General features: G+C 37.5%; 1 protein-coding gene across 1 annotated transcript in view; it reads left to right on the top strand.

The window, feature by feature from the left end:
- LOC133060955 (cytochrome P450 20A1) overlaps nucleotides 1–26301 on the top strand; it is a 46598-nt gene that overhangs the window by 19030 nt on the left and 1267 nt on the right. The window contains exons 6-11 of the mRNA XM_061148965.1: nucleotides 3444–3522; nucleotides 5410–5525; nucleotides 6334–6388; nucleotides 9529–9649; nucleotides 18474–18585; nucleotides 19650–19714. Of these exons, the coding sequence (XP_061004948.1) occupies nucleotides 3444–3522; nucleotides 5410–5525; nucleotides 6334–6388; nucleotides 9529–9649; nucleotides 18474–18585; nucleotides 19650–19714 (548 nt within the window). The remainder of the gene's footprint in view (nucleotides 1–3443; nucleotides 3523–5409; nucleotides 5526–6333; nucleotides 6389–9528; nucleotides 9650–18473; nucleotides 18586–19649; nucleotides 19715–26301) is intronic.

Raw genomic sequence — 26301 nt, 5'->3', positions numbered from 1 at the left:
AGATTGAGGTACTGTTTGCCTTTTCTGAACTCTCATATAGACTTTATTATTCTCTATTTTTACCAGTCTCAACATTATATTAATTTGTTTTGAATCGTACTTAAGTCATTTACTTCACTGCAGTTTTGGATCTCTGATCAATTATGCCTTATTTTCTTCAAATCTATAAAAAACAGGTTAAATAATCACTGCGATGCATGTAAAACAAAATCACTAGGAACTGTGGCTTAATACTCTGTCACTGTTTAATATTATCCTTTTTCTTATTAAGATGGTTTTATTACTTGTGTTTGATGATTGAAAAATGTCCATTTCTTAGAAAATGTTCACATATTCAGGAGTGTAAAAATAAAACTGGAAAAAATCACCCTAAATTCCACTTCCTAGAATAAACTACTCAGGGTATCCAGGTAAAATAAATTGGCTAAAGGATTCCTAAAATGTTTTCCTATTTTAATGAAGAATCAATTTTTGACTCAGTTGTTGATGTCTGATTTTTTTTCATGTTGATGAGACAGCATTTTTAAAAAAGGAATTCCACTGTTATTTTTAGGATTTTATTCCAAGCTTCTGATACCTGTTCATATTCTAGGTATTTTTAAAAATGTTTTATATATTTATTGCACGTGCAGCATGTGGAATCTTAGTTCCCCAACCAGGGATTGAACTCGTGCCCTCCATTGGGAGCTCAGAGTTTTAGCCTCTGGACTACCAGGGAGGTCCCTATTGTCGGTATTTTTAAGCTGACATTTTCTTTACCTTTCTTTCCTTAGAATTTCAAAGTAGAAGTAATAATTTCAAACGTATAGAAAAGTGGCAACTAGTATTAGGAACTCCCATGATATCTTTCAGCTGTTGTTTACGTCTTGCCACATTTATTTTTTTCATTCAGTATCCATCTGTCTGTCCATCCATCCTTCCATCCATTCCTTTCCTCCTTACCCAAAACATTTGAGAGTAGACACTTTACTTCTTTCCCCCTAAATACCTCAATTTGTATATCGCAAAAACAAGAATATTCTCTCACATGGCAACAAAATAGTTGTCAGATTTGGGAAATTAGCTTCCATACCATATTTTTATCCAGAGCCCATATTCAGATTTCTTTACTTTTAGTGGTCAAACCTCTTTCAAATGAAACAGTTTTTCAGCTTTTTTTTTTGGTTTCTTAATGTTGACTTTTTTTTTTTTTTATTAAGTACAGGTCAATTATCTTGTAGGATGTCCCTCATTTGGGTTTGACTAGATTCAAATTACATATTTTAGTGTGTGACTAGGTGCAAATTCTCTATTTTTGGCAAGAATCTGGTATTTTTTTTAATGTTACTGAAAGTTGTCAAAGGAAAGTTTTCAGGCCATTATCATGACCTAAAATCCTGCCTTAAGTGATCTTTAATGTCCTTAATGTCTGAAACTCCAGTCAAGCCACCAGAAGTGCTGCCCGGGTTGTGAATGCAGAGGCAGCGTTAGCTGCACTATGCCTGCTGCTTGGCTGACCATACTTGGGAGATGTCATCGGCTCTAAGATGCGTTTCTGTTTCACAGGTGTTAACTGTGAAAAAATGTACATCTCACGCCCAGTTGCATACTGCGTTTCTGAATTGCCCTCCAAAAACATGGTCCTAGTTATCTTCCCACCAACGTTAGTGTGCTCTTTCCTTGTGTTTTTGACATATAGTTACTGTCTTTTAAATTAGTCTTTGCCCATCTAGTAAGTAAAACCTGACCTTTCACAATTGACGTCCGTAGCTCTGCTCTTGTCTGCGCAGGTTAACATTGTGTAACACTCTGCTGAGCAGCTTGCGTTTCTTTTTGCGGGAATGCTCTCCTGTCCTCTACCCGGATTTCAGTGTCTGTCTTTTTCTTACTGGTCTGTAAGAGCTTTTTATTTTTTATCTCAATTTTCATTTGCTTTTACTTTTATTTATAGTGTGTTTCTAAAAAGACTTTTTTTTTTTTTAAAGCAATTTTAGGTTTACCGTAAGCCTGTTTTTGACTGTCAGAGTTGGGTATAGTGAATCTCCAGCCATTGATCAGTTTCAGTTCAGGTTCTCCTACCCTCGCACTGGTTCCTGAGGTAATTTCCACCTGTAAGTCTGCTCCAGTAAGACGTGCCCCCCCATTTTCACCTCTCTCTCCAGTCTTGGGGGCCTCAGTTTGCCTGGGGCCCTATTCTGTCTCAGGGATCCAAGAAGAGCTGTTGGTTTTTTAGCCTGTTCAGCTTTTTTTGTTGGGGTGGCATAGCTAAATTAACTCAACTTTTTCATCATACATTTTTGCCCTGTGCTCTTTGTTGTGCTTAGGCACTTTTTTCTCACCTAAAGGGTTTTCCGAACATAAACATTTGCTGCACGTTTTTACAGTACATTTAATAGTTTAATTTTTTACATTTAAATAGTCTGAAAGGCATATCTTTGTAAGGTAAGACTTGAGGACTCATAACTATGAATATTTTTTAAATACTTATTTATTTTCTTTTTTCCATAAGTTCTTTCAGAATTTCTGAATTATAAAGAAAAATTTTCAGGACTAAGTATCTAGTATTGAAATTCTATTGTTTACTCTCTCTAAACTTTAGATTAATTTTTAATGTTTTTTGAGATCTTAGCCAATGCTTACCAGTCATCATCTTAACTTTATCTTTGAGGTGCAGAACAATGGGGAAGAGTAAAGTTGAGTGAAGTCACTCAGTTGTATCCGACTGTTTGCAACCCCCTGACTGTAGCCCGCCAGGCTCCTCCGTCCATGGGATTTTCCAGGCAAGAATACTGGAGTGGGTGGCCATTTCCTTCTCCGGGGGATCTTGTCGACCCTGGGATCCAACCTAGGTCTCCCACATTGCAGGCAGACTCTTTACCGACTGAGCCACTAGGGAATCCCTGCCAGTTATGATGGTGAAGTAAAAATTTGGAATTTGTCTCAGATGGTAAAGAATCTGCTTGCAATGCAGGAGACCCAGGTTCGATGACTGGGTCAGGAAGATCCCCTGGAGAAAGGAATGACAACCCACTCCAGTGTTCTTGCCTGGAGAATCCAATGGACAGAAGAGCCTGGCAGGCTACAGTCCACCTGGTTGCAAAGAGTTGGATACGACTGAGCGACTTCCACTTTACAATGAATTTTACTTATCCACTAGTGCCATTGTAATAAAAAATTGAGAACTGACTTTACTGCTATTTCCTCTTCCTTTTCATTCATATTCCTTTGAAAATAAGGAAACTTTGACTTTTTAGTTACAATTAGTTTGAAGGTACTTTGAATGAAATTAGTAAGCTATATTTTGTGCCTTATCTTCAAAGACAATGAAGTAAATGATTTCCATGTGAAAGGGAGAGTTTAACAGTTCTGTTGGTGAAACAGGTTCTTCAGTTATTAGCTTAGATTGCTTGGTATTATTTGGAAAATTTGTGTACTAAATAATAGGAATACTTTCCTATTTTCAGGTTTGGTCTGAGATTGGAAAAGGCTTTCTGGATGGATCACTTGATAAAAGTGCAACTCGGAAAAAACAATATGAAGATGGTAAGTTTTTTCACTCTTAATTTTTAGTAAGGACCAAAGGAAATGTGCCCAGTTTTAATAGGGTTATGTCTGATTCATGAAGTTATAGGTCATGTGTTTTTTCTTCCTTGTATGTTTTTTTCTACATTTCCTATTATGAAAGTTTTTCTTTTTTTCTTTTTTCTTTTTATGAATGAAAGTTTTTCTTAAATAAAAGAGAGGGAAAGGCTGTCAATTAGTCAATAAACCCTAGCACTTACTCAGAATGAGAGTATTATGGTGCTGGTACAGCCTACATGATTAATGGAAAGTACAAAGGTACAGTCCTGGGAAAGCAATTTAAAAATGCATGTTAAGTAAGAGTTATAAATAATGAGTGAAATTATAAAATAAAATATTCGTGAAAATCTTTGTAGTGATATTTCTACAAGTAGAAAAACAGAAGAAAATCTAAATATCCAACAATATAGGAATTGCTAAGGAAATAATATCAACATGACAAATGTTATATAAGAAATGTAACAAAATAAAAAAAAAACCTCTTGCTATTATAATATTGAGTAAAAAAAATTTATATATTTTATAAATACATCCACATGACCAGGGGAAGAAAGAATATTCCATGTAGAGGAAAAGTAGTTGCAAAGTCCTTGAGGTAAGATTCTTCCTGATATATTTGAAGTACAACAGGGAACTCTAGGCTGGAGTGAAATGAGTTAGGAGAATAGAGGACCAGAAAGACTGATAGGAGTGGAACAGATTTTGTCTGGCTTTGGTGTGACTGGGTTACTGTCATCTCGGGGCTTAGAACAGAAGCAGGGAGACTTAATTAGGAGGCTACTGCAATGAACTGGGCAAGAAAATTAATGTGGCTTGGACTAGGTGGAAGGTAGCAGAAAATAGAATATTTTTTTTAAAAAAAGAATAAGGGATAATAATTCTGTATTTTGAAAATTAGAACTGCCAATGTTGATGGCCAGATTAGATGTGAGGTATGAGAGAAGGAAATACCAAGGTTTTAGACCTGAGTAATTAGAAAATGAAATTGTCAGGAAATCAGATGGGACAGATACTATGGAAAGATCCAGTTTTGAGGGGAAGATCATGGCTTCAGTTTTGGATATGTTATGTTTAGTATACTTCAGGCATCTGAGTGGAGATGCTGAGTTGTTTGTTTGGTACGAGTCTGAAATTCAGGGGAAAGAGGTCCTAACTGGAAATATAACTTTGGGAGTGTTCCATCCGTAGATTGTATTTAAAGCATGAGAATGGTTATCACCAAGGTAATGAATATAAATAAAGATCTAAGAAAAGAAGTCCTCGACCTTGTGCATTCCATCATTAAGAAATTGGAGAGATGAGAAGGAACTGACAATGGATCCTTAGAATGAGCAGGCATTAAAGTGGGAGCAAAGTGTGAAGCCCAGGAGAGTGGGATCCTGGGAGCCAAATGAGAAGGTGTTTCCATCAGGTATTGTGATAGGTCAAGTAAGATGGGGCCTGAGAAATGATCTCTGGATAATTTTCTTGGAAGTTGGATTAATCTTCTAGGTTTTAGAAATTTACTTTTCTGACTGTTTCACATTTGTTGGAGTCTCTAAATGAGTGATGCTTGATTTGGGAGAAGAATGGAATTAAGAGGACAGAATTTCGAAGGAAGGTTAATAATACCAGCAGAGGGGTATATGTGTAAAAGTCCTCTAAGGGACTAGAATCGTTCTACTTCTTGACTTGGGTGTTTGATTTAGTTAAATGTTAAATTGTGCATATATGTTGTATGCATTTTGGTACGTGTGTTAAAAGTTAGCAAAAAGGAGAAATAATGGAGTTTAAATTAGCTTTAAAAATTATGTTATTAAATTGTTCAATCCTCACAAATGAAAATCTTTTTTGTTTTTCTTCTCTAAGCCCTTATGCAACTGGAATCTATTTTAAAGAAAATCATTAAAGAACGAAAAGGAGGGAACTTCAGTCAGCATATTTTCATTGACTCCTTAGTACAGGGGAACCTTAATGACCAACAGGTGATGTAATTCTTAAATGTTTATCAAACAAAGGATAATCAGACATGTACAGAGTGTGCTTTTTACTCACTTTAACCCAGATGTCTTCCTAGAATTCAACAGCTTTATCCTTTTTGATTGTACATCATCCATAAATAGTATTTAGATTTGCTGTCCTGTTATTTAGCTCTTGGAAGCAGCTTTATAGTATTTAATATTTGAGTAAGCAGATACTGAACCAGAGTTCTCTGATTGTTACAGAGGAGGACTTGGGTAAGCCTTTTTCACCTAAACTGCTCCGCCCACATGACCAGATGTGGCAGCGTGGCTTGCTCGCAGTGTGGATCTGCTACCCCAGCACACCACGGGTTACTGTGTCTGGGTGGCGGGGCCGTCACTGCCACACCTGCTCACTGTAGGAGTCTCTGCCTCCTCTGTGGGTGTAAGTCCTCATGGACAAAAAGTGGTGTTCTGGGTGTGTGTGGGTACAGAAATGAGATCACGCCCCAGAACAGTGGCGGGCTCCTCACTCTTCCTGACTCTTCATTGCTGCACTCAGCCAAGCTAGAAAGACAGGACTGAGCCAGTTTATTTGCAATATCATGAGCCAGTAATACTACTGGATAAATGTTCACTGTATCAAAAATGCAGTGCAGTGTTTAGGTTGGCTTTTACATTATACAGAGTTTATTCAAGTGAAAAAGTCATAAAGGAATAATGTACTTTTTTCCTTTCCTTAACTCCCAATGCTATACTCTAGATGATTTTACTAGGTCTAATACAGGCCACCTTACATGTCACACTTTCTAAAGTTAGTTTTGTTTCCTAGATCCTAGAAGACACTATGATATTTTCTCTGGCCAGTTGCATAATAACTGCAAAATGTAAGTATAAATTGATTTCTTTTTGAGATAGATTATAAAATACAGAAAGATAAAGCTATTCTAAAATAAAGGAAATACTGTTTGCAAGATCTCTTTATAATTTCCCTTAGCTCTTATTTTTTATTCTTGTTTGAAAGGCTAGATTCACACAGTGCTCCTCCCCCCGCCCCACCCCCACCCCCACTTTTCTTAACCCCAGGTGCTCTGTGTCACCTCTGAACATTGCCATAAATTTCCTGACACAGTTTATGGATTGTGAATTCTAGTTAGTGCCTTTAAAATGAACTGCTATTGACACCTTTCCAACCAGAGCTGTAAGCTTTTCAGTTTCCTGCTGCGGCTTTTCACTTTGACTTCAATCCTGTCTGCTATTAATAAGATCTACCAGCAGCGAATATAGGCCACAGAAATCATGATTTGAAAGAACTTCTTGGTGAAATTAAAGGTGATTATTATTTAAAATTCTAAAATGGGTGATACTTCTAAGCTTTCTTACTGGTTTTGAGTTTATCAGACTACCATTTATTTATACAGTTTTTAAGACTTTGTATATCCATAAAATTATGTTAACAGAAAATGCTAAAGGAAGTATTAAAACACAAGTTGAAAATCTAAAGAATTTATTTTTACTTGAAGGATTTCATTCACAACTTTTCTGTTTAAGAAAATTAAAAATGGATAAGTACAAATGTGAAGTTCCTGTAAGTTTTTCTTCTTTGTATAATTTTTTGGTATCTAGAGATGTCCAGATTTTATAGATTAAGTGGAATATAGGTAAGCATGTGTCAAAAATAATGTCTTGAACCTTTAAAAAAATACTTGTTTAAAAAATGTATTACTGTTAAAATGTATCTTTTCTGAAGACCTTCAAAAAATCTGAATCAGGGACTTCCTGGTCGTCCAGTGGCTGGACTTCGTGCTCCCAATATAAGGGGCCTAGGTTTGATCCCTGTTCGAGGAACTATATCCCACATGCTGCAGCTAAGACTCGGTGAAGCCAAATAATTAAATAATAATAAATAAATGTTTAAAAAATCTGAATCAGTTGTACTCTGGATATTACAAAAATTGATCATTTCCAAGGTTGACTTAATATTTTAATCTTTTTTGTAGTTTTGGGGGAAAATTTGAGTATTGCTATTTCTTTGCATGTGGGTTGATTGTTTTTTAAAGCACCTCTGAAATTTTGAGAGGCCAGATCAGCAGGAAACCTTAATTAAAGTCCCTCCTCTGCGACTTAGTAGCCTGAAGCAGGATACTGACCTCTACATTTTTTTCCTCTTCTAAAATAAGGATGACCTCCACGGTTTCCAACTATAAATTGGTGTCTTGATTCAACATTGTAATTAAAGAACATTAAGTGGCTTAAAATCACATTTTAAAGCTACTGTCATACTTTTTAATAGAGTTGTATAAAAAAAACAGTGTTTGAGGTTATTAAACAGTTATATTAATTTTAAATAATGTAGTCAGTCAGGGTGTAGAGTGCCTACTGTATCCAAATCCTTGTGCTAAATCTTTCAATGTTATATATTACTACATATTATTGTAAAATTGCATACATGTACATATATACTATCTGCATAAGTTTTCACATCACTTGTGAAATAGAAGTTCTGCAGTTCACTCACAAGCCATAATAAAGAAACATATATACGAAAAAAGTTAAAGTGAGTTAACTCATATGCCTTTTATGAATTCTGGATGAGAGTAAATTATCAAAATAATTGAGTACCAGGTATCTATTGATTTTACTGATAGTAATATTAAGTGCAGAAAGTGAATTATGTATTTACATTGGATTTGGATAATATGTGACTTCGGCAAATATTTTAAAAATTTAACTTTAAGGCCAATTTAGGCTAGCCCTTTAGCTCAGGAAAGCAATAATAAGTAGAAATAGAAATTATTAAACACAGTTGAAAAGTACTTGACACAGAAAAAGTAGAGCTGTAGATAGAGTCATGTCAAGCTTAATCTAAGGAAAGAGATGCCGTATGTCTGGATGGTTCCATTTGAATAGTTATAATCCCAGTGGATCTCTAAGGGAAATATAACTATTTTATATTTATTATGTAATTGATTTTCTTACCTTTTGATTTCCTTGATTATAATCTGTAAGCCATTTTAAGAAAAAGTAAGCCATAAGCCAGTGAACTCCAGTGTTGGTGTTCATCAGAATAATTATGATATTTGTTAGAAATATAGATACCTTGGACACACCCTAAACCTGCTAAGTGAGGATCTGTGGATGGTGGGATTGTGTCATCACACAGTCTCTGACTCCCAGGAGATTTTTGAGACCCACTGTCCTAAGCAACTAATCAGTTTCAGTTCTTGAACCAGTGTTACAAGTAAAAACTTAGAAACACTGATTTCTAGGTAAATCTCCTGCTATTTTGATTTGTGTGAATCATTTCATTAGGGCTCCTGAGGAAACTGACAAATCAATTATTTTATTTTACATGGTCAAGTGAACCAGTCCATCACAGTTGCTAGCATTTAACACTTCCCCAGATGTGAAGTTTATTTATTATCATTACTGTTTTGCTTAAGGTAAAATGCATCAAGTGCCTTTGACTCCTTGTCAGTTTTATGAAAGAAATTTTCTAGGGGCTTCCCTGGTGGTCCAGTGGTTAAGAATCTGCCTTGTAATGCAGAGGACACAGGTTCAATCCCCTGTCTGGGAAGATCCCGCATGCCCAGGGGCAACTAAGCCCAGGGCCCACAACTAATAAGCTGGAGTGCCCGATAGTCCACGCTAGACAAGAGATGCCGCTACAGTGAGAAGCCCTCGAGCTGCAACTCGAGAGTAGACTCCACTTGCAGCAGCTGGAGAAAACCTGCAAACTCCAAGGAAGACCTGGCACAAAAATAAAAGTACAACAATACATTTAAAAAAAAAAAAAAAGAAATTTTCTAGATTTCACTGTCTTTGAGAATATTCTGTGTTTGTGTTATGTTGAATGAAGCACAAATCTCATGAACAATCTTGTTTTATCTTCTGGTAGCATTTATGTATCTTCTGTATCAGGGGGAAAAAGAAAGAAAATACTGAAAAATAGTAAGTTTGTTTTTTATTCAGCACCCAAGCTATGAATTTGCTGCTTTCATTGCTATTATTATAAATTTTCACTTAGTGTGCACCTGGGCAGTCTGTTTTTTAACCACCTATGAGGAAATTCAGAAAAAACTATATGAAGAGATTGACCAAGTTTTGGGGAAGGGACCTATCACTTCAGAGAAAATTGAGGAGCTCAGGTAAGAACCTGAGGAAAGGGGGAGGGGCGGGGATATCTTTAAAATTTGAATTGGTTTATCTTATTTAAAACTAATGCTAATATGTAGGAAAGCTATGTATTTTTATAGGATTTAGGTAATCTGCCTTTCTACAAGATTCAAGTCAATCGTTTTATGGCCTGGGATGAATTATCTGGTGGCATTCTGAGTTTTAAGACATTCCTTTCTTTTCATTAACAGACTGCTAGTGACTGTATAACATCCAGCTGAGGACTAGCAGGGGGTATACTCTTTTGCCCCCTTCTGATGCCTATGTCAGAAGCTTTCTCTATCTCCTTTATGCTTTAATAAAACTTTATTACACAAAAACTCTGAGCGATCCAGCCTTGTCTCTGGCCCCGGATTAAATTTGTCTCCTCCGGAGGCCAAGAAAAGTATTTACATATAGATTTTAATAGATGATTTAATTTGTTTTTTTAAAATCATAAGGTAGTCTTGGGAAACTTACATGGGCCTATATGAAATAGCATCAGTGATGTCTATAAGTGGAACATTCATACATTGATGGTAGGAATGCAAAATGGTACAGTTCTATTGTAAAACAGTGTGGCAAGATCTTATGAAATTGTACAGTATGACCCAGCAGTTCTCCCAGGCATTTACCCGAGAGAAATGAGAACATGTCCACACAGTGACCTGCATGCAAACATTTATTGCAATATTATTCATAATAGCAAAAAACAGGAAGTAGTCCAAATATTCATCAACTGTTGAATAGATAAATTGTGTTATGTCCATACAATGGAATAGTACCAGGTAATAAAAAGTAACAGAATATCAATACACAAAACAACATGGATTAATCTCATTATGCTAAGTAAAAAAAGTCAAGCACAAAAACTGTCTACAATGTGTTTCATTTAGGTGACATTCTGGAAAAGGCAAAGCTATTGTGATAGAAAGTAGGGCAGTGATGGCTGGGGCCAGAAATGGGGAGAGGATCAACTGCAAAGAGGCGTGAGGAAAGTTTTCTAGGGAGAGGGAACTGTTACATATCTTTGTTGTGGTTGTAGTCACACAGTCATATAGGATGACTAAAATTCATCAAACTGTACAGGTAAAATAGATAGCATTTTTATGTGTAAGTAATAACTTATTGTAAAAGGTTTTTAAAAATAGCAACTGTGACTACTTCTTAGGGGGTTGGAAGCCTGAGACTGGGTAGTAAGCAGCCTTACTTTGGAGGGCATCTTTAAGCTCTAGAAAAGAAGACACGGATACAGCCGTTAGAAAGAGCTCGTAACCATGGTTTTACAAGGAGACATTTCTTAGGGATTCTTTAAAATGTTGACAGCTTTGTTGATTACAGTTTTAAAAAGTAATACATAACTTGTCTTTTGAAGTTTTTATTATGCAGAAGTGTATGACATGGAAGGTGAGTGTCCTTTGTAAATGAGGACAAGAGAGATAACAATTGTTAATTATCTGTATTATTTTTCCAGACTTTTTCTATACATTTATATGTATGCATTTAAAACAAAAAATTTAAAAACATTTTTAAATACAAAACATGTAACTCTTCTGTAAATTCCATGTTTTCTCTTAACGTGTTGTAGACAGTGTCCTATACGTAGTAACTCCACCACATCGAGTCAGTGAGTAAGTTCTATTGATTTTATTTTCCAAACAGTATTTCGTTAGAAGTTTAGTTTTCATTCTTTCCATTGTCCCCGCCGCCCCCCACCCACCCATGAGGAGCACCACCAACTTGTCTGGGGCATTTCAACAGCCTTGTGTCTTTCTTCCTCCTGTGAAAGTAAAACTCGCTCAGTCTTGTCTGACTCTTTGTGACCCCATGGACTATACAGTCATTGTAATTCTCTAGGCCAGGATACTGGAGTGGGTAGCCTTTTGCTTCTCCAGGGGATCTTCCCAACCTAGGGATCAAACCCAGGTCTCCTGCATCGCAGATGGTTCTTTACGAGCTGAGCCACGAGGGAAGTCCAAGAACACTGGAGTGGGTAGCCTATCCCTTCTCCAGTGCATCTTCCCGATTCAGGGATCGAACTGGGGTCTCCTGCATTGCAGGCAAATTCTTTATCAACTGAGCTACTCCAGATTGCTCTTGGAGCCAGTGACTGTACACTAATCTCTTCAGGTGCTTTAAAAATATACATCAGTCAGTTCAGTTCAGTTCAGTTCAGTTCAGTCGCTGAGTCGTGTCCGACTTTTTGTGACCCCATGAATCGCAGCACGCCAGGCCTCCCTGTCCAAAACCAACTCCCGGAGTTTACTCAAACTCATGTCCATCGAGTCGGTGATGCCATCCAGCCATCTCATCCTCTGTCATCCCCTTCTTCTCCTGCCCCCAATCCCTCCCAGCATCAGGGTCTTTTCCAGTGAGTACACTCTTCGCATGATGTGACCGAAGTATTGGAGTATCAGCTTCAGCATCAGTCCTTCCAGTGAACATCCAGGACTGATCTCCTCTAGGATTGACCAGTTGGGTCTCCTTGCAGTCCAAGAGACTCTCAAGAGTCTTCTCCAACATGACAGTTCAAAAGCATCAATTTTACGGCACTCAGCTTTCTTCACAGTCCAAATCTCACATCCATACATGACCACTGGAAAAACCATAGCCTTGACTAGACGGACCTTTGTTGGCAAAGTAATGTCTCCCCTTTTTAATATGCTATCTAGGTTGGTCATAACTTTCCTTCCAAGGAGTAAGCGTCTTTTAATTTCATGGCTGCAGTCACCATCTGCAGTGATTTTGGAGTCCAAAAAATAAAGTCTGACACTGTTTCCACTGTTTCCCCATCTATTTCCCATGAAGTGGTGGGACTGGATGCCATGATCTTAGTTTTCTGAATGTTGAGCTTTAAGCCACCTTTTTCACTCTCCTCTTTCACTTTGATCAAGAGGCTCTTTAGTTCTTCTTCACTTTCTGCCATAAGGGTGGTATCATCTGCATATCTGAGGTTATTGATATTTCTCCTGGCAATCTTGATTCCAGCTTGTGCTTCTTCCAGCCAGAGTTTCCCATGATGTACTCTGCATGTAAGTTAAATAAGCAGGGTGACAATATACAGCCTTGATGTACTCCTTTTCCTATTTGGAACCAGTCTGTTGTTCCATGTCCAGTTCTAACTGTTGCTTCCTGACCTGCATATAGGTTTCTCAAGAGGCAGGTCAGGTGGTCTGGTATTCCCGTCACTTTCAGAATTTTCCACAGTTTCTTGTGATCCACACAGTCAAAGGCTTTGGCGTAGTCAGTAAAGCAGAAATAGATGTTTTTCTGGAACTCTCTTGCTTTTTTGATGATCCAGCGGATGTTGGCAATTTGATCTCTGGTTCCTCTGCCTTTTCTAAAACCAGCTTGATCATCTGCAAGTTCACGGTTCATGTATTGCTGAAGCCTGGCTTGGAGAATTTTGAGCATTACTTTAATAGCGGGTGAGATGAGTGCAATTGTGTGCTAGTTTGAGCATTCTTCGGCATTGCCTTTCTTAGGGATTGGAATGAAAAGTGACCTTTTCCAGTCCTGTGGCCACTGCTGAGTTTTCCAAATTTGCTGGCATATTGAGTGCGGCACTTTCACAGCATCATCTTTCAGGATTTGAAATAGCTCAGCTGGAATTCCATTACCTCCACTAGCTTTGTTTGTAGTAATGTTTCCTAAGGCCCACTTGATTTCACATTCCAGGATGTCTGGCCCTAGGTGAGTGATCACACCATCGTGAATATCTGGGTTGTGAAGATCTTTTTTGTACAGTTCTTCTGTGTATTCTTGCCACCTCTTCTTAATATCTTCTGCTTCTGTTAGGTCCATCCCATTTTTGTCCTTTATTGAGCTCATCTTGGCATGAAATGTTCCCCTGGTAGCTCTGATTTTCTTGAAGAGATCTCTAGTCTTTCCTATTTTGTTGTTTTCCTCTCTTTCTTTGCATTGATCCATGAGGAAGGCTTTCTTATCTCTCCTAGCTATTCTTTGGAACTCTGCATTCAAATGGGAATATCTTTCCTTTTGTCCTTTGCTTTTTGCTTCTCTTCTTTTCTCAGCTATTTGTAAGGTCTCCTCAGACAGCCATTTTGCCTTTTTGCATTTCTTTTCCACGGGGATGGTCTTGATCCTTGTCTCCTGTACAATGTCACGAACCTCCATCCATAGTTCATCAGGCACTCTGTCTATCAGATCTAGTCCCCTAAATCTATTTCTCACTTCGACTGTATAGTCATAAAGGATTTGATTTAGGTCATACCCTAATTGTCTCGTGGTTTTCCCTACTTCAATTTAAGTCCGAATTTGGCAATAAGGAGTTCATGATCTGAGCCACAGTCAGCTCCTGGTCTTGTTTTTGCTGATTGTATAGAGCTTCTCCATCTTTGGCTGCAAAGAATATAATTAATCTGATTTCGGTGTTGACCATCTGGTGATGTCCATGTGTAGAGTCTTCTCTTGTGTTGTTGGAAGACGGTGTTTGCTATGACCAGTGCGTTCTCTTGGCAAAACTCTATTAGCCTTTGCCCTGCTTCATTCCGTACTCCAAGGCCAAATTTGCCTGTTACTCCAGGTGTTTCTTACCTGAGACTAATCCCAAACCAACAATCTCTGGGCATCAGAAAGTTTCAGAAGCTTCTCAGATGATTCTAATGTGTAGTCAAAGTTGAGAATGACTGTGCTAGTCATCGTTCTATATCTGGGGAGTTGTATCTGATCATACTCCCCTGTTTAAGATCCTTCTGGTTGCACTTAAGATAAAATTTATACCCACTATTTTGGCTTATGAGGCATTTCAGCTTTCCTGAAATGCTTTTGTTTCCTCAAATTTGAAACACTATTTTTATTTATTTTTTTTTTAATTTTTATTTTTTCTTCTTTTTTTATTAGTTGGAGGCTAATTACTTCACAACATTTCAGTGGGTTTTGTCATACATTGATATGAATCAGCCATGGATTTACACGTATTCCCCATCCCGATCCCCCCTCCCACCTCCCTCTCCACCCGATTCCCCCGGGTCTTCCCAGTGCACCAGGCCCGAGCATTTGTCTCATGCATCCCACCTGGGCTGGTGATCTGTTTCACCATAGATAATATACATGCTGTTCTTTCAAAACATCCCACCCTCACCTTCTCCCACAGAGTTCAAAAGTCTGTTCTGTACATCTGTGTCTTTTTCTGTTTTGCATATAGGGTTGTCATTACCATCTTTCTAAATTCCATATATATGTGTTAGTATGCTGTAATGTTCTTTATCTTTCTGGCTTACTTTGTATAAGGGGCTCCAGCTTCATCCATCTCATTAGGACTGGTTCAAATGAATTCTTTTTAATGGCTGAGTAATATTCCATGGTGTATATGTCCCACAGCTTCCTTATCCATTCATCTGCTGATGGGCATCTAGGTTGCTTCCATGTCCTGGCTATTATAAACAGTGCTGCGATGAACATTGGGGTGCACGTGTCTCTTTCAGATCTGGTTTCCTCAGTGTGTATGCCCAGAAGTAGGATTGCTGGGTCATATGGCAATTCTATTTCCAGCTTTTTAAGAAATCTCCACACTGTTTTCCATAGCGGCGGTACTAATTTGCATTCCCACCAACAGTGTAAGAGGGTTCCCTTTTCTCCACACCCTCTCCAGCATTTATTGCTTGTAGACTTTTGGATAGCAGCCATCCTGACTGGCGTGTAATGGTACCTCATTGTGGTTTTGATTTGCATTTCTCTGATAATGAGTGATGTTGAGCATCTTTTCATGTGTTTGTTAGCCATCTGTATGTCTTCTTTGGAGAAATGTCTGTTTAGTTCTTTGGCCCATTTTTTGATTGGGTCATTTATTTTTCTGGAATTGAGCTGCAGGAGTTGCTTGTATATTTTTGAGATTAATCCTTTGTTTCTTCATTTGCTATTATTTTCTCCCAATCTGAGGGCTGTCTTTTCACCTTACTTATAGTTTCCTTTGTAGTGCAAAAGCTTTTAAGTTTCATTAGGTCCCATTTGTTTAATTTTGCTTTTATTTCCAATATTCTGGGAGGTGGGTCATAGAGGATCTTGCTGTGATTTATGTCAGAGAGTGTTTTGCCTATGTTCTCCTCTAGGAGTTTTATAGTGAAACACTACTTTTAATCTTCTGACTTTCGGCTACCTTCTCCCTTCCTCTGTCCTCTAGCTGAGTCCAGTTTTTCCTTCAGGTCTCAGGCTAAGTGTTTATTCATCTGTGAAGTCCTTTCTCCAGCTGGGTGCTCCTGCCGTGGTCCCCAGCACCCTGAGCTTCCTTTATCATAGCAGTTACTGTGCCTTTTTTATTGTTCATACTTGATGTTCCTTCCTCTGTACTTTCCCCTGCCAGCTAGACTTTGAACTTCTTTGATGGTTTTGTCTTGTTCACTGTTGTAGCTTAGTATCTGATGCAGTGCTTCTAATGTAGTAAGTACCTAAAAAATATTTGTTCAATCCCACTCCTGGGCATACACACCGAGGAAACCAAATCTGAAAGAGACACGTGCACCCCAATGTTCATCGCAGCACTGTTTATAATAGCCAGGACATGGAAGCAACCTAGATGCCCATCAGCAGACGAATGGATAAGGAAGCTGTGGTACATATACACCATGGAATATTACGCAGCCATTAAAAAGAATTCATTTGAATCAGTTCTAATGAGATGGATGAAACTGGAGCCCATTATACAGAGTGAAGTAAGCCAGAAAGATAAACACCAATACAGTATACTAACGCATATATATGGAAATTAAAAAGATGGTAACAATAACCCTATATGCAAAATAGGAAAAGAGACACAGATGTTCAGAACAGACTTTTGGGCTCTGTGGGAGAAGGTGAGGTTGGGATGTTCTGAGAGAATAGCATTGAAACAAGTATAATATCAAGGGTGAAACAGATCACCAGCCCAGGTTGGATGCATGAGACAAGTGCTCAGGGCTGGTGCACTGGGAAGACCCAGAGGGATGGGATGGAGAGGGAGGCGGGAGGGGGGATCGGGATGGGGAATACGTGTAAATCTATGGCTGATTCATGTCAATGTATGGCAAAAACCACTACAATATTGTAAAGTAATTAGCCTCCAACTAATAAAAATAAATGGAAAAAAAAAAAAAAAGAAGAGGCAGCTATGAATGTTCTAGATTCATATTTAATAAAAATCAGAAAGCTGTTGTTTGAAAGAAAAAAAATATTTGTTCAAAGAGAAAAGGATGTTCCTTTTCTGCTTTTGATGTTTTTAGCAATTATAAAAATCAATATTTGTGTGCTTACATCTTTGCAGATATTTCCAAATCTTTCTATTAATAAGGTCTGAGAAATGAGATAATTATTTAAGAATGTATGCAGTAGTGTAGTGTTTACAGTTAGTGGCTATGGCGTAACAGACGGGTTTGAATCCTGTCAATACCACTTACCTGCTGTGTGATCTTTTTTTTAATTAATTAATTGGGAGGCTAATTACTTTACAACATTGTGGTGGTTTTTGCCATACGTTGACATGAATCAGCCACGGGTGCACATCCCAAAACCCCTCCCACCTCCCTCCCCATCCCATCCCTCTGTGTTGTCCCAGTACACCAGCTTTGAGTGCTCTGTTTCATCCTGCTGTGTGATCTTAAACAATTGCCTCATTTTTAAAATCTATAAAATTAAAAAAATAATACCCATGAGTTTCTTATCAGGATTAAATGAAATACTGCATAGAAATTATTTAACAGAACTGGTGCATAGCAAGATTTCAATATATTTTGGCTTTTAGTCCTCTCATTGTAATGCAGACTTTATATTTTCATATATATTGCCAAGTTAGCCTTCCTCAGAGCTTCCCTGGTGGCTCAGAGGGTAAAGAATCTGCCTGCAGTGCAGAAGACCTGGGTTCAGTCCCTGGGTTGGGAAGATCTCCTGGAGGAGGGCATGGCAACCCACTCCAGTGTTCCTGCCTGGAGAATCCCCATGGACAGAGAAGCCTGGAGGGCTAGTCCATGGGATCGCAGAGAGTCCGACATGACTGAGCGACTCAGCACAGTGCAGCATCCTTCAGAAAGGTTGTACCAATTTATACTCCCCCAAGCGAGTATGAATGTCCATTTCCCTATTTTTTATTAGCATTTTCTATGACAATACTCTTGTTTATATTTGGTAATCTGGCAGGTAAAAAAATTTGCTTTGATTGGCAGTCTTTTTGTTGTTAATGAGGTTGAGTAGTTGAGTATCATTTATGTTTCCATGATATTTGCAATTTTTTTTCTTTTTTTGTGGATTGCTTTTATATTTTCTGTCCATATTCCTGTTGGGATGTTTGATCATTTTATTTTATTTATTTATTTTTTTGATCATTTTAATTTGGAATTTTTAAAGAGCTTTGATGCATTAAGGATATATTTACAGTAAATAATTTTTCTACTTGGCTTTTAATTTTACTTAATGATGAGTTCAAGTATGTAGAAAATTTTCCATAGTCATGGTGTTTTTCTTTATGATATCCATCATTGTTTCAATATTTTTTCTAATTTTGAAGTAGAAAAGTCTTATTAAAATTTTTATTAAATCCTTTATTAAAAATAAAGGATGCTTCTGCACACAAATTTTAAAAATATTGTGTTTTCTTCTGGTACTTTTAAAGTTGTTTTTATTTGTTTAAATTCTTACTCACCTAAACCTAAACTTTATATGCTTCTAGTATACACTGTATTTTAAGCAAATAAGTATTATGATGACTATTTCAAGTTAGGAAGGTTATTAAAATTGCTGAATGACACTTTAAAATGTATATACATTTCAAATTGATTCCCAAATCAATTTCCCAAAATAAGGATCCTCAAAAAAAATTTTTTTAAACAGGTATTGTCGGCAAGTGCTTTGTGAAACTGTTCGGACTGCCAAACTGACCCCAGTTTCTGCCCGGCTTCAAGATATTGAAGGAAAGATTGACAAATTTATTATTCCTAGGGAGGTAGGAAACATTTGGTATGCTTAACCCATTCAGTTATTCTTTTCAACTCTTTTAGCGTGTATTTTTAAAGCTTTATTGTTTAAAGTATCCAATAAATGCTACCTATTGTTAAATAAAAGACAGTTGTTTTAAATTACAAAATAATATATGCTTGTTTTAAGGTTCAAACAACATAAAAGAAAGACTCCTTTCTCCCTAGGTACTACTGTGAATCGTGTAGTGTATATTTTGTAGGTTTTTTCCTGTGTATACGTACTACTCTATGTATATATACATATGTATGTATGTATTTTAAAGACCTAATTTATATGTGAAAATATACTCTTTATATGTTGTTTATAATTTTCTTCTTTTATTGAGGCAGTTAATACAACTGGCACTTACTATAGATCCAATTCATTATTTTTAATGGATGTATAGTACTGCATTGTATGAATGGGCCATAATTTAAATAATCCTCACTGATGAAAATTTAGATTGATATTAATTTTTTTCATTACTACAAATTGCCTCTAAAAGGCAATTTATATTTTGAGCAACAGTGTATAAGAATGCTTTTCCTCTCCATAGTCTTTACCACCTCTGGATTTATGAATCTTTTATATATTATGTGAATCATATATGAAAAGTTATCTCATAATTTTAATTTGCTTCCCCTGATAATTGGAGAGATTGAATAGCTTTTCATACATATACTCACAGTTTGTATTTCTTTTGTGAATTATTTTCTTTCTAGTGAGTTTATGTCTTTTTGTAGATTATACATATTAATTCTGTCAGTTATATGGCAAATCTTTTTTTTCTGTCTGTTGTTTATCTTTTACTAGTTTTATGGTGTGTTTCATTTTTGTTGGATGCCGGTTTTAAATTTTCACATAGTGAAGTCTGTTATTTTATAACTTCAGTATTTTGTGACATGCTTAAGGGATACCTTCCCACTGTGAGATCACCAAAGTAATGGGCTGTGTTTTCTACTGTTATGTAATACTTTTATAGGTTGGCTTTCTGGGCGTCCTTTTGTCTCTGTTAGCCCGTCCATAACCAGAGTATCTTTTTTTTTGCAGACCCTTGTCCTGTACGCCCTTGGAGTCGTGCTTCAGGATCCCAGTACTTGGTCATCTCCATACAAGTAGGAAATTTCTGTCATTGTCTTTGCAGTTCTTAATTTTTATGTGTTTGCATGATTTGTGTTTTTTTTCTGTTTTGAGGAGAAATTCAGTATGTAACAGTGATATAAAAACAGAAAGCCACCCCCTTCCCTGTATATCTTCTGCTCAGTACTTCTTTCATGAATCTGCTATCTTCTACTCTTTATTTCTCCTATCACCCCTTCTGTCCCAAGATCTATTTAATTACTTAATCTCTACAATTATCCTTTAATTGCAGCGGTATTTTGGAATTCTGTCACTGGTAAATGGGTATTTCGTATGCAGTTTCTTTGTTTTCATTCTGTTGGTCTCATTTATTGAGCTCTTTGGTTGAAATAGGTGTTGTGTGTATATTGTGTGGGAGAACAGCAAGGGAGGGGAAAGGTGAAGAACAAAGCTGATGCTGTTTGCCTCCTCAGTAAAGTGAAGTGAAGTCGCCTCAGTCGTGTCCGACTCTTTGCGACCCCACGGACTGTAGCCCACCAGGATCCTCAGTCCATGGGGTTTTCCAGGCAAGAATACTGGAGTGGGTTGCCATTTCCTTCATCTGGTAAAATCTGCCTTAAAGAAGTAGGTTAAGATCTACTGGCCTGCAAGAAGGTTATATGTTGAGTTGATGAGAGCTAAGACAGCTATGTGACAGGCAGGGGGCAGAGTTGGTGGCATGGTTAAAGTAAAAGAAAAACCTACTTCTAGAGTATAAGGCAGAGACATTTAAGCATTAAGTCATTTTAGTTTTTCACGTTACAGTGATATTAAAGGGAAATCTATTAATAAATTAAATACAAAATCTGCTAAAAACTCAAGTAAATTTAATATTCCAAGGGGCTTTTGTAGCAGAATGAAAGACATACATTGGTAAAATAAAAATGTTATAACTTATAGTTATAAAAAATTAAAATTTCACATTTTAAAATCTTAAAAAAATTCTCATGTGGAAAAATGCCAAATTTTTGGTCAACTTTTAGATGTAATACAAAAAGCATAAGAACTTTGCTAGAATTTTTGACACTGTTCCTATCCTCAAAATACTCAGAGAATCAGGGCCATAGATTGTAGCTACTGAAAGAAATGTATGCTAAAATGTAGAAACCATTTTTAGGAATCAAATGCAGTCGAATTTAGGAAATGTTATTAGTAATGTTGTATGCCGGGGAAGAGCTTTCTTCAGTTGGACACCTCATCATCCATCCCTTGTGGAAACTCCAGAGATTAATTTGTGTCATTGCCTCGAGATGATCCTTGAGAGACCGCGTCACACTAGCCAAAATGTACATAGGACTGAGGTAGACCCTGTAGAGACAGATGATCGATTAATTACAGTTTAAATATAATTATCACACAGAGGAAGATTGAGAGATCGACTTTTTTCACTAAAGTTAATGCTCTTGAGATCAACAAAGGGTGTTGCATATTTTTTATGGCTAAGTAGTAGTCTACATGTGCAGAGTTTGTTCAGCTTCTACCCTTTGACCGACTAAAGGACATCTGGCTTGTTTCTAATATTCTGCTTATATGAATAAAGCTCTTATGAACATTTGTGTATGAGGTTTTGTGTGAACATGGCATTTCATTTCTTAGGAAAAATGCCAGAGTATGATTGGTTATATGGTTAGTGCATACTTAATTTCACAAGAAACTGCCAGACTATTTTTTATAGATTCTCAGCAGCAGTGTTTGAGAGATTTAGCTTCTCTGTAGCCTCAGTAGCATTAACTATTGTTTCTATTTTTTATTTTCATTCTAATGGGTATGTGGTGATATTTCATTGTGGTTTTTATAAGTTTCCTTTTTGAGTAACTGACATTACCTTATTCTCCTTATAGAACACTGTCTAGACATGATTTATTTCTAGAAATAAATGCATTGTTGCTTTTATTGTATTGGCGGTGTCTCAGAGGAAGAAACCCTGAGTCAAATTTTGTGATTTAAATGGATAATAATGTAAATACTACTCTATACCAAATAATGAAATATTATCAGCTTAAAAAAAAAAACCAGACTGAAATAGAATTCTCAACTAAAAAGAACTAAGGCAAACATTAAAATCCTTAGTATGGACTGAGGCCAAGATGGTGATACAGCAGGCTCATGAATTTCCTTCCTCACACAGATGCTCTGCATGTAGAGCAATTCCCTCTGAGAAAAATCCAGGAACTAGCTGAGTGACTCCTCCACATTAGGTAAATGAGAAAATACCCGCATTGAGGCAGGTGGGAAAGGCTGAGACACATTCTTGCCATAAACTCCACCCCCAGCACAGTGCCATACAATCAGGAGGGAACATCCAACTCTCACTTCTCCCTGAGGATCAGAGGCTTGGAACCACACAGTTTGTGCCCCAGTTTTAAATGCTCCCGCCTGAGGGATGGGCTCCCAGAACATCTACTTCAGATGCCATCTGAGTTGCGCTCCTGAGTTGCCCAGGACTGTAGCAAAGCAGCAGTCCTTAACGGGAGCATGTTGGGAGCACACGTGTTCGCCATGGCTGTCCCCATAGGGCTCAGCACAGAAGGGACGGGCAGAAGATCCTGTCTCCCAGGCTTTCCCTGCAAGGGGGTTGATTGCATACTTTACAAGCTGCTGCCTGAAGACCCAGCTTCTTCATGAGCATGCATGTAGAAATACTGGCTGAGATCCCCTCCAGAGCCTGCGGGAGCCAGTGGACACACGCCCAATCTTCTTCTAGTTCACTCCAACCATAAAACCAAGTTGCCAGCATCTCCCTTTCATACACATTGGATGTCCCGGCTTTTACGGCTGCCATCGAGGGAGGGATGTGCCCTCGTTAACTGTTAACTGGCACATCTTGCCTTTATAAGTCCCACAGGATCATAGCAAACAAAGAAGCACATGTTAATGGGCATGGAGGTACTGGCTGTGGTTAGCCCCCACACTTCAATGCAGAGGGAGCCGGCAAAATGCCTATCTCCCGATCCTTCTCTGGAAGGAGTTTGACTACATACCTAGAAAATTTAGTGTATTTTCAAAATTCTGAAAGCCTAGTATTTGGATAACACTGTCATTTGCTACATATTTTATAATCTTGTGTTGTAAATTGAGTTAAATTCATGATGGAAAATAAAATTGGGATTACCTCTTACCCTGAAAATAAACAAATAAAATAAGTGTTACAGAAGTTTTTAAAAAAAACCTCAGTACTTGAGATTAAGTTACCTATTCATTTTTATTTTTTAATCCTTAAAATTGTGAGATATTTAACAAAATAGTTGGATGTCTCTGTGTCTTTTTTGGAGAAATATCTTTTTGGATCTTCTGCCCATTTTTTGATTGTGTTGCTTGTTTTTTTGATATTGAGCTACATGGACTGTTTGTATATTTTGGAGATTAACCCCTTGTCAGTCACATCATTTGCTAACATTTCATCCCATTCTGTGTGGTGTCTTTTCACTTTGTTTATGGTTTTCTTTTCGCTGTGCAAAAAAAGCTTTTAGGTTTAACTAGGTCCTATTTGTTAGTTTTTGCTTTTATTTTCATTAGGAGGTGAACGCAAAATGATATTGTTGTGGTTTATGTCAAGGAGTGTTCTTCTGCCTGTGTTCTCCTATAAGAGTTTTATGGTATCCGGTCTTATCTTTATATTTTTAATCCATCCTCAGTTTATTTATGTGGATGGTGTTAGAGAATGTTCTCACTTCATTCTTTTAACTGTAGCTGTCCAGTTTTGGACACCACTTATTGAGATTGTCTGTTCTCCACTGTATAGTCTTGCCTCCTTTATCGTAGATTAGTTGACATAGGTGTGTGGGTTTATTTCTAGGCTTCCCATTGATCTCTGTCTTCATGCCAAAATCATACTGTTTTGATCACTGTAGCTTTATCGTACAGAATGAAGTCAGGGAGCCTGATTCCTCCCGCTCTGTTTTTCTTTCTCAATATTGCTTTGGCCATTTGTGGTCTTTTGTGTTTCCATACACATTTTAAGTTTTTTGTTTTAGATCAGCAAGAAATGCCACTGATAATTTGATAGGGATTGTGTTGAATCTGTAGATTACCTTGTGTAATATAGTCATTTTGACAATATTGATTCTTTCAGTCCAAGAACATGGTATATCATTTCATCTGTGCCATCTTCAATTTCTTTCATCAGTGTCTTATAGTTTTTGGAGTATTGGTTTTTCACCTTCTTAGGTAGGTTTATTCCTAGGTATTTTACTCTTTTTGATGTGATGGTAAATAATATTGTTTCCTTAATTTCTCTTTTTCCTCTTTAGTTGTTAGTGAATATGGCTTAAAACATATGAAAGATGCTCAGCATTGCCAATTATTAGAGAAATGCAGATCAAAACTACAGTGAGGTATCACCTCACACTGGTCAGAATGGCCATCATCAAAAAATCTACAAGCAGTAAATGCTAGAGTGTGGAGAAAAGGGAACCCTCCTACACAGTTGATAGGAGTGTAAATTGCTACAGCAACTATGGAAAATAGTATGGAGGTTTCTTAAGAATCTGAAAGTCAAGCTACCATATGATCCATCAGTCCCACTCTTGGGCATACATCTGGGGAAAACCATGATTCAAAAAGATACATAGACTCCAGTGTTCATTGGAACACTATTTACAATAGTCAAGTCATGGCATCATCCTGTGTTTCTCAATAGAGAAACTGTTAAAGACAATCTGATACATATATGCAATGGAATATGTTGTTTAGTCGTGAAGTTGTACCTTATTCTTTTGCAGCCCCATGGATGGTAACCCACTAGGCTTCTCTGAATCTTCCCGACCCAGGGATTGAACTTGTGTGGGTTCTTTACCACTGAGCCACCAGGGAAACCTGCAATGGAATATTCAGTTCAGTTCAGTTCAGTCGTTCAGTCGTGTCCGACTCTTTGTGACCCCATGAATCGCAGCACGCCAGGCCTCCCTGTCCATCACAAACTCCCAGAGTTTACTCAAACTCATGTCTATCGAGTCGGTGATGCCATCCAGCCATCTCATCCTCTGTCGTCCCCTTCTCCTCTTGCCCCCAATCCCTCCCAGCATCAGGGTCTTTTCCAATGAGTCAACTCTTCTCATTAAGTGGCCAACGTATTGGAGTTTCAGCTTCAGCATCAGTCCTTCCAATGAACACCCAGGACTGATCTCCTTTAGGATGGACTGGTTGGATCTCCTTGCAGTCCAAGGGACTCTCAAGAGTCTTCTCCAACACCACAATTCAAAAGCATCAATTTTTCGGCACTCAGCTTTCTTCACAGTCCAACTCTCACATCCATACATGACCACTGGAAAAACCATAGCCTTGACCAGACGGACCTTTGTTGGCAAAGTAATGTCTCTGCTTTTTAATATGCTATCTAGGTTGGTCATAACTTTCCTTCCAAGGAGTAAGCGTCTTTTAATTTCATGGCTGCAGTCACCATCCGCAGTGATTTTGGAGCCCCCCAAAAATATTACTCAGCCATAAAAGAGCATGAAATAATCCCATTTGCGGCAACGTGGATGACCTAGAGATTATCATACTAAGTGAAGTAAGTCAGATACAGAAAGACAAGTATCACATGATATCACTTATGTGTGGACTCTGAAAGAGTGATGCAATTGAACTTATTTACAAAACAGAGACAGACTCACAGATTTACAAAACTTTCAGTTACCAAAGCAGAAAAGTGGGAGTGAGGGATAAATTAGGAGATTTGGATCAACATATACACACTACTATATGTAAAATAGATAATCAACAAGGACCAACTGTATAGCACAGGAGACTCTACTCAATATTCTGTAATAACCTATATGGGAAAGAAACCAGAAAAATAATAGATCTGTGTGTATGTATAACTGAATCATTTTGCTGTTCACTTGAAATAAATGCAACATTGTAAACCAACTATATTCCAATATAAAATAAGAAAAAAAATTTTAAGTTGGAAAAAGCTAGCTTCATTTTCTTTTATCCTGGAAACATAGATATCTTCAAGTAAACACTTGGGGTCCCAATTTTCAAGTTAGTTTACAAAAGGAAAAGCTGATTATATTTTATATAATTTTTCTATAGACTCTAATATAAATAGACTATATCTCAAAAGTAAAAGATAATTTACACTCTTTAAAAAGACTATGAAAGCAGATTTTTTTTTCTCTCATAGTAGAGTTTAGATCTTTTAAAAATGTTTGTTTTTGAGGGGAGTTTTTTTTTTTTTCTGGGCTCTTGCTCTTGAGTGATGTTGGAGACCTGACTAAGCGCCATGCAGAGCGACTGGCTGACTTCAGTTCCATTTCCGTTGGCATTAAGTCTTTGTCTTGAGGGGAATGTTCATGCTCCTTGGTGGGTTGACTTACCCAGTGGCTCAGACAGTAAAGCGTCTGTCTACAATGCGTGAGACCCAGGTTCAATCCCTGGGTAGGGAAGATCTCCTGGAGAAGGAAATGGCAACCCACTCTAGTACTCTTGCCTGGAAAATCCCATGGATGGAGGAGCCTGGTACGTTACAGTCCATGGGGTCGCAAAGAGTTGGACACGATTGAGCAACTTCACAAGTTAAAAGTTGGTGGGTTGATTATTTTGTTTTAATATATCCATTTCCCCATGACTGTTTATAGAC

The sequence above is a fragment of the Dama dama genome, chromosome 8, assembly GCF_033118175.1.
Source record: "Dama dama isolate Ldn47 chromosome 8, ASM3311817v1, whole genome shotgun sequence".
In the NCBI taxonomy this organism is placed as follows: domain Eukaryota; kingdom Metazoa; phylum Chordata; class Mammalia; order Artiodactyla; family Cervidae; genus Dama; species Dama dama.
This window is presented reverse-complemented; position numbering and strand designations above follow the sequence as displayed.